The sequence below is a fragment of the Mya arenaria genome, chromosome 9 (assembly GCF_026914265.1).
Source record: "Mya arenaria isolate MELC-2E11 chromosome 9, ASM2691426v1".
Taxonomy (NCBI): Eukaryota; Metazoa; Mollusca; class Bivalvia; order Myida; family Myidae; genus Mya; species Mya arenaria.
Window position 1 is genome coordinate 50,879,989 of NC_069130.1, and position 21,341 is coordinate 50,901,329.

Genomic DNA, 21,341 nt, shown 5'->3' on the forward strand with positions numbered 1-21,341 from the left:
TCTCTTTCCGAACGACAAATGAACACTTTTTTCGTTTATATGCCTTACAGTTGTCATGCTGGCGTGGCGCCCTATAGTGTTTCACGGCGTGTTAGACCCCCGCCTTCGAGCGAATAGACGCCACAAAGGCAACATGTACAAATACAAATAAGAATATGTTCAAACGCATTTAAAATCGACAATAAACTTCCCGTTTAATATTATTTATCCCAGGTATTGCGGACGGAGATCTGCGCAGGTGCACTTGGCTACGAATGGTTCGGAATTAGAAACACATTTCATGTTGACCTGATGCAATATTTTAGGAAAAAAGTTAACAGGTAAAAAATCTCATTATATTTACTGGATGTTCAACACACTCAATTACTATGTCAAACGTAAGGACAATTCGATAATAGGCATTACAACTTCATTACTAACTCTATTAGAAAATAATAAATACTAATAACTGAGTAAAATCTTATACTGTTTACATTTTATAAACATCAATAACCACTTCCAAATTTATAAATTATGACACATAAATGACGCATTGAGAATGCGCATCCATTACACACAAGTGTTTCAAAAACACGTTCGTGGAAAAGTTCATGGAATAGAAAACGCGGAATCGTCGCAGTTTTAACAGCAAAATTGCAGCACAAAGATGATGGATCGACGGAAAAAAATGTACGTAAATCGGCCCTTAAAACCTAACTGTTAGAGCACCCGACTTGAATGCGGCAATTAACGTGCCGTTTGGCGATTTGTGGCTCCCATGTCCTTTAAGGTTGTCTTTTTCATTCAAAACAATGTCAGTGTTATTTATTTGCACAATATGTTCAAATTGCCAAATAATCATATTATTAGCTCAATTGTTGTGTTATTTTTCCGTTTAAGAAATTGAAGTCCCCACCATAACAAAATATTTGTAATTAAAACATCTCGTGTTTTATTTTCCGTTAACAGGACATGTTGTATTATCAAACAAAACCGAACATGTTCAATAATAATGCTTGGAATTGGCCTCCGTAATCGTATCAATAACGGTTTCATGTTATACATTTTTTTGCAATTTATCTTGAAAGTTTATTTTCTTTCGTTTGTCAGTTACCTAAGAGAATTGAGGCTGCTGATTTATTTCGTTGGCTTGCGGAATAACTCGATAACGTTGGTGGTTCAATCAAGTCTCGATGCTATTTTGGATGCAACTTTTGTCTACATTTGTTAGTAATTTGAATATTAAGTAATATGATATACGGATTCTTTAAGGAAGACTTGGAAAAAAAAGCATAATCCTGTATCAGTGCAAGTAAGGCAAACACAGGGGTAGTAATCATAGAATGTCAACATCTGATGCAATAATTAGTCACCTGCATATAATCGGTAACTTCTTGAATACCGTCGAAAGGGCCAATTAAATAATAACTTGTTAATGTTGTTTTTTTCTAAGTAACATTGTTTATTTAAATTTTAAATTTATTAACTTGCTTAAACCTAAAAAGTCGCTAATATAATAATAATAAGAAGAAGAATACATTTTCGAATAATTTATGGGCAGAAATGCGATTCGACGTCCATTATTACTTGTTATTTACCGTTGTTTAACGTATTGTTTTTTATAAGGTTAACTTATACAATTGTACCAATATCGATATTGAAATATAGTCTTCTAAAATATAATCAGTGAATCAATGGTCCATTTTTTCAAAAAATTAATGTTTGTATACATCCCCTTCAACCATTACTTGCTAACTTGAAAGAGTGCATGAACTATAGAGGTCAATGAGCTTTGTGAACAGAACCCGTTCAATTTATACACGATTTTCGAACATTTGACACATCTTCAGTCCTTTTATGCAATAACCTTTTCACTGTTTTTGAAGTACGTTCACGGAAGGTTTTAATATAAATGTTCTCAAATGGATAGAATTGCATATAACATTAAAACACATAACATGACACATATTCATATGGCAGTCTAGAGTAAATTGTAAAAGATGCACTTATGCCGTCAGATAAGACAATAAGATTTGCTGCAATAGCATTAAGACCTCAAAACACATATAATCAATATTGCGGAAAAGCAGGAAGAAAAATATCATAACCATTATGTTTCAGGAAAATGTTTTATTTAACACTGCCAGATTAAGGCGGGTTCCTGCAATGTTCTAAGAAGGCTTCAATGCAATACCATTTTAGCATTAAATAATCCGTAATTCACCTGAGTCCACCAAAGTGAGGTTATTAAACCTGTTGCGACATGTACATCGAGCTAAACATATAATCACAAATGCAATACAGTGAAAAAAGTCGTTTTCGAAATAAAATGTTAGTTTGGTTTTTGCAGTGTCAATAATACTGGCTGCAACAATTTGTTTGTGCTTTGGTACAAGTCATCTTAGTCTAGTACAAGGTAAGCATACTCGAATTAACATAACACTCTTTGCACGTACACGTACACGTAAGGTAGTTTTTATCACTGATAATATCAGTAAAGTCAATTTCTGGTAGCAAAATTGCAAAAAAGAATTTGAAGGAACCACCACAAACAAATAATTCATTTTTTTATATTTTTCAAAATATTTGGCAAATGTGTGTATTATTAGTATCATTGTAACACCTAGCCTCGTGTTTGTATACACATGCTTTTGAACTTAATTATTGCAATTGGTCTAAATAGTTTGATATGTTTCATTTGCTGAAAACGTCGCGACAAAAATCAGTAGGAACCAACATTTCTTATCAAAATGCGATTTACTCGACTTAACGTGAATGAAACGCCACATTTGATTCGTCATATGCTAAAATATGCAGGTTTAAAATTTTACCACTCTTATGCATGGTTCTACTGCTACTGCATTTAATTTCGATACCCTGAACCTTTTATTTAGCAATGTGGGATGAATATTAGTATGCATTGACGCCAATATACGTATCCTTAGCGAGATGTCTGGCAGTAAAATTTATTTTCTGACTCAATGACCTTTACGGAATTGATATAAAGAATAATAGCGTTCTTCATTAGATTCGCTCTGATTGTTGTAATGAAGTTCTATGTAATTCGTTATTTTCTATTACATCATGTCGTCCGGAAAATGCTTCCTACAGCTGAAAATATATCATATTATAGAGGAAATGACATAAATGGTCCATCAGTACGAGCGTATTAAGTTGATAAAAAATGAGAATATTATTAATTATTTGATTTTTTTAATGACCAACAACGGCATTAATTGTGAACATCATACACAAACATATCTTACATATACTGAAACGCATCTTGAACGCAACATACAGACAGCAGCTTTCAATCTTTAAATATGCTGTGGTAGATTGGTAGTTAGTATAACACCTCAAGGGTGTTCAGAGAGTTTTCTTCGGCAATACAATTTCTCATGATGAAGAAAACTTGACAAAACACGCACAATATTCCCAACTCGTGACTCCTGTTATTACACTACGATTAATAGAATCGTACTTTATGTCATTCACAACAAATCATTTCAAATGTTATGGCAGCTAAAGGGGCTTACAGTCCTTACTTTATATGAACACATTCGGAATTTAAAATATGCACCTACTTATCAACTCTTTAAAATGTCGCTGCCCAAACACCTTACTTATATTATATAATATTTTAAGTTTTAGAATACAATGAACTATTCACATGTGTACACATACTTCTCAGGTGTCTACACCAAGGTCACAATCTATGCTTATAAAATATGTCTTTTGTCATCACCGCATTGGTTTATTAAATTTCCTCTGATAATGTGAATTAAACAGATGTAGTCATTATCGGGGTATGAACGCAATTGGGCTGGTGTGTCTGTTACTGTTACCGGAAACATTCTTTCAAATGACGTCACAATGACGCGGGAAACAAACAACCACTTAAAATCACCTTTAAACTTAAAATTTAACACTTATGGCAATAATACATTTAAAAAATAACAAAGTAACACTTTCTAAAATATTGATTTATATCTTACGAGACCTGCTGACACAATACACACAATAACAAGATAAATAGTTTTCATGTATATTGTTATGCGATGAATTGCGATCCGAACATATACGAAGATATTGCGTTCATCGGTTGATGAACGCAATTGCCGAAAGGCAGTTAATTTAAGGAATGGAAGTTGAGGTGTAAATATTAATACGTTAACAGAATGTGTTAACACTTGTGAACTCCAAGTCCAAGATACATAAAACTATTATTTATTGACAACCCATACCTGCAAAATAGTGTTATAAAAACTGTTTCTATAATATTCTAAATTACATTATCACCGTAAAGAACACCATTTAATTGAATTCCTTGTTTAATGACCTCATTGGCTACACCAAATGACAGCTGTGATATCATAAAACTTTATTTGGCATTATGTTATACCAGCCTATGAGGTGTGAACCTAATGGTACAATATCTTAATAAGACATAATATATTGACGAATTGGTAAATGGTGTATATCTTACGTCAGATAATGAAGCCTAATTTCACGGAAATAAAATATAACGCGGAATTGCCGTCAAAACAAACAAAATAAGTTATATCAATTACGGCCAAAAGTTTAACAAATACAGAAGTAAGCAAGACTTAGAGCAGACTTGCTCAAGGCTTGAAACACGTTAATACATATTTCAAGAAGAAAGAAAAATGCGAAATTCTTCAAGATTGGCCTTAAGAAATATATATCAGATAGTGAGCAAGTGAAACGAAGGATACCTACCGTCATGATTTCAAACATTTTATTTATTATATTGTAATGGTTTTACAGCCTACTTTGCTTTGCTGGTACCTGTTGTTTGCATTGGAGTATTGACTAAGAGATAAACACCAGTTGATTGAAATAATTTTGAAACCAAAAAAACTGACAAGTGTTTGGTCGCACAGCGCCTTTATTTTGCAAAAGACCAGTATCTGTCAAAACCGATCCGAAGAATATATTACACTAGTTTTAACAAATATGGGTAACACCCAAGTGGTAGTAAACACAATGTTCCTCAGATTAATAAGGTTTTAGTTCTGCAAGTCATCAGGAATACACGAGAACGTTAGTTACAAAAAGTGTGTTAAACGAGTGTACTCCAACAATTGTTTTGTTTTGCTATCTGTGTATTAATTTGCTACACTGCGTAAATTGATAAGTTTCCTGTATTATGAAGGCCAGCATCTGATCAGACGTGCATGGCTAAACTCGTTACATTGAGTTAAATGTATATACAAATAGTGAGGTTTATTGGCTGGGGCCCGGATACACTGTTGAATAGGTAATATCGGTTCGACAGCGAAGTTTATTCGTTTTTAGGCCTGCATATGATTGCATGAGATTACATGCTTACATTAGTAACACCGAGTTATGAATAAAAGTGTTTCGGAAAATGGTTTGCAAACTATTTTTTCGTCAAAAACAACATTTCAAATAAGTAAAGTTTTCATTAAAACATTATTCACGCATGATTTTGCTTATCTTAAATTATTTATCTCAGCGTTAGAACATTCCTAAACTTTGTTTTTGGAGATGCTTTCAGCTTCAAATAAAGTTTTCGGAAACTATCTTATTTGCAATTTAAACTCAGTCGCCTTACCATGTAATTGTTAAAGTGTCCATGTAATGTGATCGGTCAATTGCAAATCAAAACGAGTGTTTCTATAATGTTCCGTGTTTTGGATGAAATAAGAAGAAAAACATCAGTATCGACACAGGCTTTATAAATAATTTAATGACCATGTGTTTAAGAGTTAATCAATATTGCATTATGACTTTTCATTCAACCTATCCGTTGAATCGCAAACTTATTGTTTGTTCTTATTAAAATTTGAAGTTATCTTTTGCTTGCATATTTTGATGTGTGTCATACTTCCATTCGCTTTCAATAGAATATGTTCTAAAAATGTTATACTGCTGATAAAACTACACCAGAACTTTGAATAAAAGGGCAACGGCGTACATTATCAAACGATTGGTAATGTATGGAATGTTTTTAAACTGTCCTTTATATTACACTGGGAGGCTTTGTAGGAAGTAGGTTCATTTCCTTAAATTTTTCATTAAATTATATATTTTTTACATTCATTAAGACACTGTTACAACATGTATTTGTACTTTATTCCGCCTAGTTTAATACACAGACCTACTTTCTTAGCATTACCTTGCGGAATATTGAATTAATGTTTAAATTTATTTGTACGTTAGTTGTTAAGGGTAGCATCGTAAACTAGCTTAATACTCCTGGAATCACAATACGAATTAAAAAAACACACGATGTTTTTCTAGTTGAAAGCCCAGGATTATGATAATATATATATATATATATATATATAGAGAGAGAGAGAGAGAGAGAGAGAGAGAGAGAAGAGAGAGAGAGAGAGAGAGAGAGAGAGAGAGAGAGATAAATGAATTTAAGAAATGCAAACTGATGAGACAAAAAATATTCAATACAGTGTTGAATAACAACCAGCTGGTTTCAGAAAGAATATTAATCAAATTAATTGTGTCGTTTCTGAAGACAGGGTGTGCTTGATTACACAAAAACTCCCATATTGTTATTAGATTGACACGAACATAGTTAGGAAAAGTCCCTCTATCCAACATATAGTGCATACGACCGATTTATTTTATTCCCAAGAGCGGTTTAATGATGCACTGCTTTAAGCATACCCCTCGCTACGTGAAAGTACCAAAGGCACCACATGGATTCTGTCGGATTAGTATGAAGTTACTTGTTGCTTACTGTTATATTTCTATGACAATATCAAACTGCATTTTTGTCGTCTCTCGTACAATTACAAGTCTGACAGTTATCGAGAAATATTTTGCAAAAGCATGCCCTGTTACCGTATTTCAAGCTTATGTCATCATAATTTAGACTAAGCATCATCCATAGACGCTTACTAATTGTTCACTTATAATAGTAATTTCCTTTTTAAGACAGTGTAGACTGACCTATTGCTTACTGGCGCAATTCCGCATCAGACGAACATTCTTTAATTTACGAAAATAAGGATGAAAGCATAACTCTCTTTACATTTTACAATTGTTATTGGGTTATATATCACATTTTGTTTCCACAAGGTTACTTATAATTGGCAAATTTTATTGGCATAGTCCATTACGTGTATTGGCAGACATTTCGTCTCTAGTGATTGCAAAGAGAACGTTTTGCCCCTAAAAGCCTGACTCCTATTGCAGGTTGTATTTCTTATGTTAAAAGAAAGTGCTTCCTATAAGTGAGGTCAACAGATACTTTAATAATAAGCGCATCCAGCATGTAAAGGTCCACATTTTCCACGATTTTTAAATATATATTTGTATAACAAGAAGCAGAAAGACTAGCCATTTATATCGCAAAAATTGAAACTGTATATAATATATACTGCCCATATCTAAACATGCTGTGATTTGCTGTTTATACAACCATTGCCTTCTATTTGACACATTTGTTAGCAATTTAATAATTTTTATCGTGGTTTTTGATAAACTTAGTAAAGGTAAAATGGTGTATCGAACTGTATATCACCCGTATGTAGCATACCAATTCTGAACACAGCTTCTTTGGCATGTACCTGTAGTTCCATCAAATCAAAATGTTTCAAACTACACAGGGTTTCGCCAGTAATGTAAAGTTAAATTTGACTTGTAAAACGATTCCCATGAGAGTCATTGGACCTACACATACAAAGACCAGTACGTGTCCAAATTATACTTTGTATAGCTCATCTAGATACCCGTTCACGACTAAACCAATACAATGACACAAAACATATCTACAAACTGTAAAAAGAACTGTAAAACACATCAACCGTCCAATACTCGTTTATTTAAAACATAGATAAAGAACACTACATTTATATGATAAAAACATATGATATGTACTCAAATAGTTTATATTCTGTTTTAAAATTAGAGAGAAATAAAAGTGTGTTACATTTATACAATATCATACATAGTAATGTTAATGAAAAAGAAATATTCATGTTGTATGGTTCGTGTATTAAAATTTAATAGTGGATTATATTCTGATTTATTAGCCTTCTGAACAAGAGAGATATTGAATTGAATTTTCACAGTTGTTTTCTTTCTTAGCCCTTTCATTTGTTAATACCAAACTGCAACGCGCAAAATACTTGAATACAATTCAATAACACCATTTCCAGAATAACATTAATTTACATATATTTGTAGCGATTTAATATTAAGTATTAAATTTATAAGAAAGAGGGAATAAAAATCCATGGTAAACATGCATCATTCTTTTTCTTATGAACACCAACATGTTTTAAAAATAAATTCTTATCGTGCTCATGAACAAAAAAGTATCCTCTGTAAGATAAAAACAATGCCAAGGCTGTGGTAAAATATATTTTTTGTTGAAATTTATTCTTCATTTTAGAACATGTTTATTGAATTCCATATTCAATCAGAATTAAAATTAGCAAATTTAAAGACTATTAAAACAAAATAAATTTGAATTTTGAACCGATTGTAATTTTATTATTTATATTGACTTATATAACACTCGTATGCGTTCGATTGAAACCAGTTCTTTAAACCGATCAAGCAATTATAAACTTGATAAATTAATACATAATGATATTACCATTTTACAAAAATGCCATGATATTTTATTTTATAATGTAGAAAGATGCTTCGACCTTTGGCATTTGACCCTTTACAACTTTTTTTTCTATGTTGTTACATTTTTTTTAAGTAGAACATGCGTATCAGTCATTCCTTGTTTGCGACAGACTGTTTGACTGTAATAACCATATGAGAACAAAAACAACAACAAGAAAGGCGCTTAGTATTTTAAAAATTCTCAACGAACCAAGGGTATGCTCTGGCACTTGAGAACCTTTCCAAGGTCGTCTCTAAATGACTTGTTCATGAATGCGTAAATGAAAGGATTTGCAGTATGATATACAAAATACATGTAGAAAATTACGGCGTTAAACTCTATCGCCTGTAATCCCATCAACCAAGCAGGCAAAAACGCAACCAGAAAAACAACAGTAACAACAAACAACATGACAGCTGTCCGAATATTGGCCAATAATGTTTTCTCTTTGATTGAAATTGCTCGCGTTACATTCCGCGGCTTAGGTCTCCTGGGCTGCATCTCCGTAGGTGTTTGGAAGTCAACGTTGTCATCTCCATTTTTAAGATTTGGATCGCTCCGTCGGCCACTGTGCGGATTTACGTGGGTCGCCGCCGTCAACTGCGTTTCGGCCTTCATGGACTCAATCTGAATTTGAATGATATTTATTTGTTTTCATTACATGAACATTACTGTGAAATAGATATCCAAAATGACGCTCAATAATTAATGACTGTCAATCAAAATATACCATTGGCAGTTTAAAACCAATCTCATATTGTAAGTCGCTACTTCGACAGTTCCGAAATTTGAAGAATAGAACAACGTACGGTCATATTGTATTTGTGTTGTATTTCAGTCGAAAAATGGGCATAACACAACAACTTTTAAAACCATAGTTAGTGACCATGAAAGGCATGCGCATATTGCAAAGCAATATTTATATCATAAGATATTCGTTCAAACCAGTAGGTAAAAGGTATTTAAGGTAAAAACAGTATACAACAAAACTACAATTTATCGAAATTTGATGAAAAAATATATGCCCTCAAACCTTAAACATCCGTTTAGCCAGAAAATCAGTTATACATCACGAAATTACTACCACATATTTTATACGAAACATGCATTTAAAACCATCAATGCAAAACAATATAAAACGAGTTTAATGTATACTAGACAGTAACTTAGAACCTTCAAATATAACAAATATAGCAGTAAGTCATATTTATTCTGTATTCTTTGATCCATGAACTGTAGACGTGTGTTTCAATAGCTAACCGTGATTGCAAAGCGAGAAAAACATCAACGGTGTGTTCCAAATTTAATATAAACAAACGTCATCACAAGTGTGCACTGATATTTTGAAGATACTTCTTATTTATATTATTCTGCGCGAGACGAATGTTTGTCAAAATATAAGCGTTGCCTATTTTCTTAATAACAATTATAAAAACTGAATACGCTTATAATTGAAAAATGTAAGTGCACTGTATAGGAAAACCATTTTTATGAGAGACAGGTTAACATTTGTAACATATTATCTGACAGCAAAATAGCACATGTTAAAACCCCTTCATCAACCAGGTTACACGACAAACATATGGCGCTTAATATTTTTGTTATAAGATGATGAATGATATTGCATTTTCATAAAGATGGTTAAACTGGAAATAAATAATACGGATTCAGATTTCAGAAGGCGCAACTAAGTGAAATTTGAATTTTCGAGCATCCATTTGGTTCGAAAAAAAAAATGAACCCGATGATCAATTTTTTGTATTTATAACCGAAGCTTTTGTTGCAATCAGTTAAAAGTATGTTATAATGTTTGAATAATTCGCTCGTTTAAAAGAGTTATATCGCCATTGCTCAACGATATTATTAATTAGAGGGTGTAAAACGGCAACTTTTATGATAAAATATAGTATTTCATATTTTTTCTCAAAAATGTTTTACCTCGAGTATTCAACCTTCATCAGTCGGTCATGGCATTTTAAACTTTTATTGGTCGAGCAAGGCGGATTCAGACACCTAAGCTCTTTAAAGTAATACAAGCAGATAAGACAGATAGTATTCGAACTTACACATGGTGGAAGGAGACTGGTAACATGACTTACGCCTGAAGGATAAAGACTGGAACGTTTTCTTCTGCTTCTTTTCGCTCGGTACTTGTGTATTGACCGGTATATAAGGCCATACAGGACGAACACAACGATAAAAGATAGCAGGTACGTCCCAGCGTACGCACGTTGATAAATGTTCAGAAACTTTGGTCCAGTAAGAATATGGTTTGGAGCACATAGACCTGTATAATTTAACTCAAATCCTGCCTGCATGTCTGTTTTGTTTTTGCCAAATACATGAAGGTCGCCAACATCCAGTTCCCATAATTCATTTGAGCAATTGGAACACATACCATGATCAGCAGTATTTAATGTTGCATTTTGGCCATATAATACAGTTTTAGTTTCATTTGTGCTGGCAAGAGCTTCGTTTTCAGGCACAACCAGTTCGTAGGAGTAAACACCGTATGACAGAGATGTGATAATTCCAAATGTAGATGCTACTATCAGTAAACATAAAACGATAACTTTTGCCCGAAATATGTTGAGCACATGTAGAAATGGATGGCAGATACAAAAGTACCTGTCAATTGCAATTGCCACCATTATGAACGCGGCGAATGGTACATTGCATGTGATGAGAAACATGTAAACCTTGCAGGCAACATCATAGCTAACCATGTAATTCAGGTACACGACAACCTCTGTGAAGGGCATAACAAACACACAGGTGAAAAGGTCAGTTCCTGCAAGGCACATAATAAATATGCCAGCAGTCGACTTTTCCTTCTTATGCGAGAATATGTAAATGACGAGTGAATTTCCGATTGTTCCGCAAATAGAAAACATGGAGAGCATCGCCATAACGGTAACCACTGCCGGGTCTTCCATGGTTTTAAGTTATAAAATTAACAAAGTCTGTCTGATATTTTTATATCCACTCTTTCTTGCGTCGGCTGTCTGCATCAATAAATGCGGCGAATGCTCGCAGATATCACCCCTGTCAGACTCTGTAAAGAAATGAAAACGACAGTTATGTCTTAAATTTACGATATCGTTTGCAAATGTTCATCAATCAAAGGGTTCAAGACAAGAAATGCTGTAGAATATGTCGCGGAATATTTATGTAAAGAAAAACGTTTGTGGTGTGAATTCAGTGCCATTCAATCATGCTGAATTTGTCAGACATACGAATGCATCTGGTTTGTCTACAAAACTATTTATTTTTCATGTAAAGAGGATTTTATAAACGTTTTTTTTTTTCGTTATGTCTTATGGTTAATAGGCAGACCAGTAGCCATATATATAATTATTGCTGCACGTTGTATTATAACAAATGTAATGTTAACAATAATAGTTATGTTTATGAGCCTTTTGTACCACATATATCTGTTTATATCAATATTGTTTTCTATCAGCAAACTTCAGCCAGCTTCATCAACAACTGCATGCCAATTAATAATTAATTATAAAGCAACAATCAAAGACACATGCTTTGGCTTATCGACTGAGGTAATCTGAGCAACAGGTAAAGTACACATTAGATCATTCAAAGGATGCACTTAATTACAAGAATATAATAAACAATTTTATCCAAGGTTTAGATATCTTATGACATTTTTGCAGCTAATCGCTTATTAACGAGGCCTAAATACAACTTTCAACATGCCGCAGATAAGTGTCTGTAATACAGTTCTTAAATGCATGGAATGCTCAGTGAAACATTACTAAAACAAACATGGTTTTAAGCAAAATCTGATTGCGCTTTCACTGAATGTCAATAATGTTGTCATATACCAGTATCAGTATTCAGGCACCTGTTTTCATCATGTTATTCAGAGGACCAATAGAATTATAAACATGTCTCAAATCAAATGAACACACCAATATTCTTTTACATGCGTAAAACTCAAATCTACATATTATTTAGGCCGATAGGAACTAAGTTTTTGTTTGTACATAAATATGTAATCAAGATATCAAAGAATGAACGTTCCTTCAAAAGTGCTGCCCTAAGCTGTTTGGTTGCGCTTCATGTCATTCTCAACATTTCAAATTAATACACTGAAACATGGTTGATATAGTCGGAATGTTCTTGTAACACGTTGTATACGTGCATCTTATATACAACTATGTCAACATCAACACTCATCAAAATAAAGGTTAAGCAAACGAATTTAACACGCACTAATAAAACCAGAACATCACAAAAGAAGACATGTTTCTTTTTATACAGTACGAAATGAAACTCGCCAACAGGACTTTACTTGACGGTATTTCTGAGATAAATTTGTGAATAAAATATATAAGCGAAGTAAGATGACATATATTGAAACGTGACTAATAAGTAACACTTTTTCGTCCCATTATACGACTTCGCATTTTTTTTTTTACTTTTATGGATGTCTAGGGCAGTTTAATTAAAGATAGAATATAACGAAAAATTGAGACATGATTTTATTTTTCTGAATTATAGTTTCTGTTTGGTAAATATGTCACTTTTAATCGTAAATTGAATTCAAAACCACTTCTCGCCGATGATCACTGCCAATTGAATATTTATATGAAAAATTGTTAGTATTGAATACTGTTGAATGGTTAAACAGTCCTTTGCACTCGAACGAAGCCATTTAAAGTGTGCAATTGTTATGGGGTGGTTTGAAAAACATTTGGTTGCAATTTCGCAACCTTTTTATCTTCACTAGAACAAAGAATGTAAAAAAGTACAATTTGAGATGTGTATTAAAATGTATCACAGTTTTATGGGAGTGGAATGTCGTAGTTATTTGGCTCTTTGAATATCAAATTATCTTTTTTGAATCAAAAGCTATGTCTGTTTTGTTTTAGGGACGTCTAAAGTGCTATATTCCGTTCCCGCCAGATATTGACCTTATAACCGATTTGGCCCCAAAACTCAGAATAAAGTAATAAACATTAAACTATATATAATTAAAATATTTGATTTATTTTACGGCCACATTCAGTACAGTCAGCTGCCAGGATTTAAAGACGTGTGATAGTAATGTCAATTATATCTAGGCCTTCTATATTTGTCTTGGCTAGCATTATTAGTACAGACAACTACAAAAACAATATATAGATATGTTTATTTGTTGTTATTTTCTAGATAATGCAAGCTTTTAGTAACTTATATTCATCACTACAAACGATGTGCCATATTTACATTTGGATCAGAAAAAAACAATTGTTTCCTAACGTTGTTATTTGTGAATTAATGGCAATCCCTGGTTTTGATACATGCCATATAAGAACCATAACACTTTTCTAAAAATAACCTTGTTATAAAAAACAAATACATTGATGGAGTACCAATTGAAGTACACGAATATCCTGATGAAAAAGCTCAGAACATGAATATATTCAAAAGCGTTAATTAAAAAGCATTTGATGTAATCATGCATCGGAAAGTGCAATTAAGTATGCCAGTCCTCTTGAAAATTTCTAATCGATTGTTCCACTGCAAATATTTTATATTCTTTGAAACGATTTTTTTAATAAATACAAAATACATATGAGCATTTCATATTTTTATCTTCAAAAAGTCAGATATTCTATAATTATTTGACAAATAAATCCTTGTCCATTATATATTTTATGATATGATTGTGAATGAGTATGCTTTCAGTCGTTTCCATTTACAAATGAAGCTAAGCATTTTAAAAGCATATATTTTAAATTTCTATAACAAGCTTAACTAATACAACCTTATATCAGCATAGAATTACAATAATAAGTACATTTTTTTCACCAAAATAATATGTTAAGATTGTATGTTTTTTTTCTTCAAATGAATATATACATAAGCCATTACTATTACCGTAAGCAATACATCCAAGACAAAATCCATAAGCGTTCTGAAGTTGACGGCACGTATGTCACGTTATTAAGATAACTATGCCAATGATTAAACAACTAGACTTCACTGCATGTGTTATTCCGACAGCCACTCGAATTGTGAAAGACTTTCAGCGTGTTAGCAGCCAGATCCAGAATCCGATTTTCAATATCTGCCAAAGGCAATGACGTCGCGCTAAGTGAATGGATCGGTGTACAGTGCAGTAGTGCCCTAGGAATACCACAAATGTAAACAATGGTTTGTCTTTAACCTATGTATGTAGTGCATACGATCTAGATTGAATGATCATCCTCTGAATTATTTTAACAAAAAGAGAAAATTTCTGGCATTTTGTATTTAAATATCACCGTGTTATAAAATGCCATTTCACAGAACACTTTTGGCTACTTTCTTTGGTATTCTCATTGCATTTTTGTTATTAATCAATGAAAAAATGGTCCAAAACAAATTGATACATTTTAATAGAACCTGGTCTTAAATATGGTTTGAGATACACTAGTTTAATACTGTCTGTCTGTGTTGCATTTTGTATACAGTGTCTGTCTGCGTTGTGTTTCAGTATGCTGTGTCTGTCTGCGTTGTGTTTGGTATGCTGTGTCTGTCTGCGTTGTGTTTGTTATGCTGTGTCTGTCTGCGTTGTGTTTGGTATACTGTGTCTGTCTGCGTTGTGTTTGGTATGCTGTATCTCTCTGCGTTGTGTTTGGTATGCTGTATCTGTCTGCGTTGTGTTTGTTATGCTGTGTCTGTCTGCGTTGTGTTTGGTATGCTGTGTCAGTCTGCGTTGTGTTTGGTATGCTGTATCTGTCTGCGTTGTGTTAAGTATGCTGTGTCTGTCTGCGTTGTGTTTGGTATGCTGTGTCTCATAAAGTGTATATTGGACTTAAACATTGTGCATGCTAACATGTAAAATAGTAAATGAAGCTTTGCTTTGATAAACCTTTGAACAAGTTATTTAACATATATAAAACCTAGATTCGTACTTCGTACTCCTAAAACGAAATTCCCCCACTAGAACAGAACAAAATGTAGCAGTGTGAAGTTGTCTAAACATATGATATTTTACATTTGTCATGAATATTGTGAATGTCGCAAGTGGTGGAATTGTTGTTTAAGATTTAAACTCGAATGTCACGTATAACGTTTATAACTATGTATGTTAATCCAACTTCACTGATCAACGGCAAAACGTAGCTATTAGAAGTAAATAGTCATGAGGCCAAAGTGTCGAAAAAGGGATCGCGTTTCTATTTAAACATTGTATTCTAATATTGCCTTGTAAACTGCTACACTGAAGACAGGCTTTTATTAAAAAAATACATCGTTGTTCATTGAGATCATTTGTGAGCACAACCTACAAAAACACAATCAGATAGTAAGATCAAAGCTAACAAGTCTATTACGGCCACTTAACATATTTTCCTAAAATGGTTTCCTTACGTGATATATGGTATTAAATTCGGTAGATGTTTATCATTTAAGTCCAATATGAGTTATGGAAAAAGGTAAAATCTGATCTGACAGTACTGTAGAATATTAAATTGTAGCAGGTTATAATTTAAAATTTTATCTTGTATTGAGGTAGTAAGGGTGAAACATATAACCCTTTCTATATGTTTTGGTGTACTTAGGTGTTGAGAAAATTTTACGAAGGCTTATCTTATCACAGGTTTGTTGAAATTTGTTTGCATTCAATATTTCGATTAATAAAGCCAAACTCTCCATTAATGTCTATTAACTAGTCTTGTGTCATCTTGATGATATCTTAGATACGTTTTTCTTGACTTGATCTCGCTTTCCTGCAACGGTAATGCAAATATCTTTATTATACTGGAATTAATCACTACAAAGAAAAAAATAACATAATTGTCAAATTGTGGCACCTGTTTATAGTTCGAATATTGTTGAAACTTGCGGTTCAAAGCAAATGTCCCATTAAATTAATTATTTTAATTCGTCTTTCTATTGTTGAATGTTTTTTTTACATTTTTAGCAGCCACTCCTTTGCATCGGTCTAGCATGTTATATTTATATTGTCATTTTTAAAAATATCCAATTTTCATCGCATATGTACATCAATAAGGACTGAAAACGTATTGTTTATTCAAATTAACGATTCAAGATAAAAACATCAATAAAATAATAATAAAGTCCTTAGGTAATAAATAGGATAAGCATTTAGTGTATTTTTAATAGATAAAAATATGTTTAATACAGCATTGTGACGGTTAACATACCTACTTACCATTGTCAATGCCAACTGCTGTAAATTCGCAAATTTAATGATGATGATGTTTGGCTTAAAACGTCGCGAATAAATAACGTGTAATCCAAATTTTCTTTTTCTTAAAATATTTTCGCAAGCATTTCAACCCTGTTTAAGCAATGATAATTTTCTAAACAAACACATCTGAGACATTTTTGTGAGAAAATGTCTTAGGGTGGAAACTAAGTTTTGAATTCATGACCTTAACGGATTAATATACAGACTAAGAAGAAATTGATCGATTGCACTGTTTGTAGTAAAAACTTCTAATATAATTCATCAACTAATAATGTTTAATATCGTTCAGTAAATGTTTTCCACAATAGAATTATATCCTATAATAGTGGAAGTCACAATAATGGGCTAACAATACGATTTTGATAAATAAAAAGGGATTTATTGGTGAGCATACAGTTGATATATCGAATACCTTTTTGACATAAAACGCTTTCAGCATTGAAATTAAATGTCTACTTATACTTCTGAGTAGTTTACATTTGGCATACAAATTGTTATTTCTCTGTATATAACTTTAAAAAAATCGAATAATCTTTTCGTATAACATGAGCTGACGCCCTAATAGTCGTGACCCGGAAATGACTCACTTGGGGTTTTTCCAATAATTTGGTCACGTGATGCCGATACAAATACAACCGCCATTTGCATTTATCAAAATGAGTACTGTTCTGTTTCGTAGCCGTTCTGTTACCGACTTACAGCGTTATTTGAGAGAAAGGGTGTCACATTTAGTGATTCTAGGAAACCTGCGTTAGTTGAACTCTGTAGTTTGGCAGAAGAGCTGTGGATTGAGGTTGATCCCGACGGATTATTAGAAGATCGGCCTGAAGTCGTCTGTCAGAAGCTGATGCTGAGTGACATGTGCCTTGTGTCTCCACAACGGCTGTCTGGGACTAGCGATCTGTATATCGTGCCAGTTCTGTCAATTTTTGACATCTACAATTACTTAATAACTTTCAATAACTATGATCACGACTCCCTAAGGGCATATCACCAGCTTGAGGGATATTCTATGTTCCGAGATGGCTATACACGAGGTATTGAGGCGGTGCCATATCCCAATACTGGTAAGACTCTGTCAGTATGTAGTTGTTTTAAATACTATAATTTGATTATGATGACGATGATGATGATGATGATGATGATGATGATGATGATGATGATGATGATGATGATGATGATGATAAAAATCTTGTCATTATGCATGTACATTTACCACCATTTTGAAACAAATAATGTTTTAAATAGCACACAAATTTCATGTGTGCATATAAATTTATATCATGAAGTTTAACAGGAAAGGTTATTTTTCAATTGTTTTATCAGACGCTTAATTAATTGTTATGCTATCATTGCAAGTAAAAACAATTCAGCAGCATATTGAATTATGATGCATAAAATGTATGTTTTATTCTTTGTTGCAGCCTTTGTTGCTGTGAAAGCCAATGTGAAACCGCGGACGAATGATAAAGATCCAGTATCCAAGAGAGGCTACTACAGCTGTTGGATCATGATGAGGAATTTACTTTTTCCTTAACTACACTTCATGTTTAATACTTGTCACAGATCTATGCAGAAAAGTATGTGGCCTGTCCTGGGAATCGGACCAGGGACCTGTTCTTGGAAGTTGTATGCTCTACCAACTGAGCTAATCAGCCCTGGATAACTGATATATTCAATTAATAGAACTGAGACATAGATTCCCTCTAACTTGCTGGACCATATATCCACTGGCTATATTTGTTAAACTGCAGTGCAGTCTCACTGACATGCAGGGCACTGGCCACGGTCCCTTGTTGGACACAATTTCTCACATACTCAGAAAGGTTTGAAGCCCGTCTGGAGATTGAACCCAGGACATCCTGTGCACAAAAAATTATCTACCAACTTAGATAACCGGCCCTGGATAACTTGTATTCTCTGATCTGTATAACAGTTCAGTACCATGAACTTGAGTTATACAAAAAACATCCATAGATATAATCTAATATTTAATTTGTTATTTTATATCATATCTTATCATAGCTTACTTATTGATACTCTTATATAAACCCATTCCAAATTATAAGATATAATTTGATGCCACATATTTATCTATAAGTTTGTTTAGGCATGGATGTTTTGTGGCTGCTCATCTTAATACCATTGCTTTTTGATAGCATTGATGGATGCTGTCGACATGTTGTGGCAACCCTCTTCGAAGTCCTTGACTTTGTACAAGACTTCAAGAAGACCAGCTGTACTTCAGGGCCATGTATGTGGGTTCGGCGTGCTTCTCAGGCCGATCAACTAGGCAAACCTATTCCTGCCTCACAACTTGAGACTTCAATTATGGTGGAGCCCAGGTATATTTCATTTGTCTTTAGTTAATTTACTTTAAGATAAGTTATATATTTAGCACCCACCATATGAAATTGAGTCAGAGGTAATAGGTGAACTAAATGTTTTCTAAAAATAACCAGGCTGTGTCTGTATTAGTGATGAGCACAGGCTAAGTACCTATTTTGAGTTAATATAAGAATTGGAAAAAATAATTTCTCCTGCATTGTATGTTTTTTGATAAACATGTGTGCACATAAATTATTTTTTCCAATACTTATATTAACCCAAAATTATCTGCATGATACTACATGTACCAAAAAATGCAAAAAAAACCCTATTAACTGGAAACTGATGTACTGTGATTTTTGTAACATGTTTTAATGAAATATTAAAGGCTATAAAATATTAGATTAACATCCCTCACCCCTGTCTGAAACCCAATTAATAAGTTATATATATATATTTATATATGTATAAATAGATGTATTTTTAAAGATGAAAATAAACTGCCAACAAGCCCCATCTTAAGACAATAACCTTAACATTTCATACTCTGGCCTTTTCTTACTTGCCTACAGTTAAGGTTTTTGTTTCCTGTTTGCAGCACACAGACAGCAATGCCACTGTATTCGCCATTGTCTGATGAGTATCCAGTGCCAGATCCTAACGATTTCCTTGAAAAAGTGAAAACTCTTCAACCAACAGCCTGCGGATTACGTGCCATGTATGACTGCTCATATAAAAAGAATTGTACTTCATCACCTCTGAGCGTCAAAACACCAATGGAAAGAGCTGAACAATTTATGAAGGAACATATATGTGAAAATTTATCTTGTAACTGTTCTAATATATTTATGTATTATTATCTTACTTATTCAGAGAATGAATGTGAGCAAATTGAACAATTAACAAGAGGTCAATCAAAAAATAATAACTGGCATCGGATGAGAAAAGGACTATTAACTGCATCCAATTTTCATAAAATTACACATTCAACTGATTTAAATCGAACAGCAATTGCGTTACAAAAAAAATCAGTGTTTGCAGAAAACTCTATTCCAGACTCCATATTATTTGGGCAGCGATTTGAAAGTAAAGCCCGTGACATTTTTATAAAGACACATAGGTTTAAACATAAACATTGTTCTGTAAAACTTCCTGGGCTAGTTGTTTCTTATGAAGACCCAATTTTAGCTTGTTCACCAGATGGAATAGTTGATTGCAAAATATGTGGGAAATGTTTGATTGAAATAAAGTGTATGTATAAATATAAGTGTTTTCACCCTAAAAATGCCTTGAAACTTTCAAATGTCTGTGTTGAAGATGAAAACAATAATTTAACATTGAGGCGTTCACATACATATTTTGACCAAGTACAAGGACAAATGGGAGTAACTGGCCTCACAAAATGTGTGTTGGTTGGGTACACACACAAAGGCATTTGTTCCATAACAGTTGACTTTGACGAGTCATTTTGGAATAATTCTAAAAATAAATTGTTTAAGTTTTACACTGATGCATACTTTCCACTTTTGAAAAACATATGCTGTACAATTTGAAGGACTAATGCCTTGTCTGTGTTCATCTCATGTAGACAGCATAACTGTTTTATTACAACTGTTATTTAGAACATATGTTAAAAGAATTGTTGCTCTTGTGAGATCAATTTATATCTTTCAGGTATATGGTGCACAAATGGCATTCCTGTATTTTGCCATCCATTTGATATTGATGCCTTGTGATACCATTATTTTGGTATAATTTGTACACCAAGTACATTGCTTTCCTGATATTCAAACATGAAAACCATGAAAGGCAATATATCTACAATATTCAATAGTATGGTCCAAGGAAAACAATCACAATATTGCAATATGCTGACCTGCTTTATATGACAAATGTTACACACTGGCAAAGTTATTGTTAAATATTGTTTTGTTCTATATTTCAAATACAATTGGAGCAATCTTTAAATGAACAAAATTCATATTTGTATTAATGTGTTATTGAATAACATATTCATATTGAAACATACAAGTCTCTCTGCATGAGCTTTTGTACTATAATTGATGTATAAATACCATTAAACATTGTTCAATGTTTGCATCTGTTGTATATTCCATCTATCTTCTGATATGATAAAAAAGCAAGTTATTAAATGAGGGAGTAATTAATCCAGTTGTTTTTGTGTACTTGTACCCAACTTTA

At 32.9% G+C, this 21,341-nt stretch overlaps 1 protein-coding gene and 1 pseudogene across 1 annotated transcript; one reads left to right on the plus strand and one right to left on the minus strand.

Moving 5' to 3' along the window:
• Nucleotides 1-7,897: 7,897 nt before the first annotated feature.
• LOC128203610 (uncharacterized) lies at nucleotides 7,898-14,609 on the minus strand. Its single transcript, XM_052905097.1, has 3 exons — nucleotides 14,492-14,609; nucleotides 10,675-11,663; nucleotides 7,898-9,235 (listed from the first exon to the last, which is right to left on the minus strand). The coding sequence occupies exons 2-3, from the start codon at nucleotides 11,542-11,544 to the stop codon at nucleotides 8,810-8,812; spliced, it is 1,296 nt and encodes a 431-aa protein (XP_052761057.1). The 5' UTR covers nucleotides 11,545-11,663; nucleotides 14,492-14,609; the 3' UTR covers nucleotides 7,898-8,809.
• Nucleotides 14,610-16,022: 1,413 nt separating this feature from the next.
• Nucleotides 16,023-20,875, plus strand: LOC128246149 (uncharacterized; annotated as a pseudogene).
• Nucleotides 20,876-21,341: the final 466 nt, after the last annotated feature.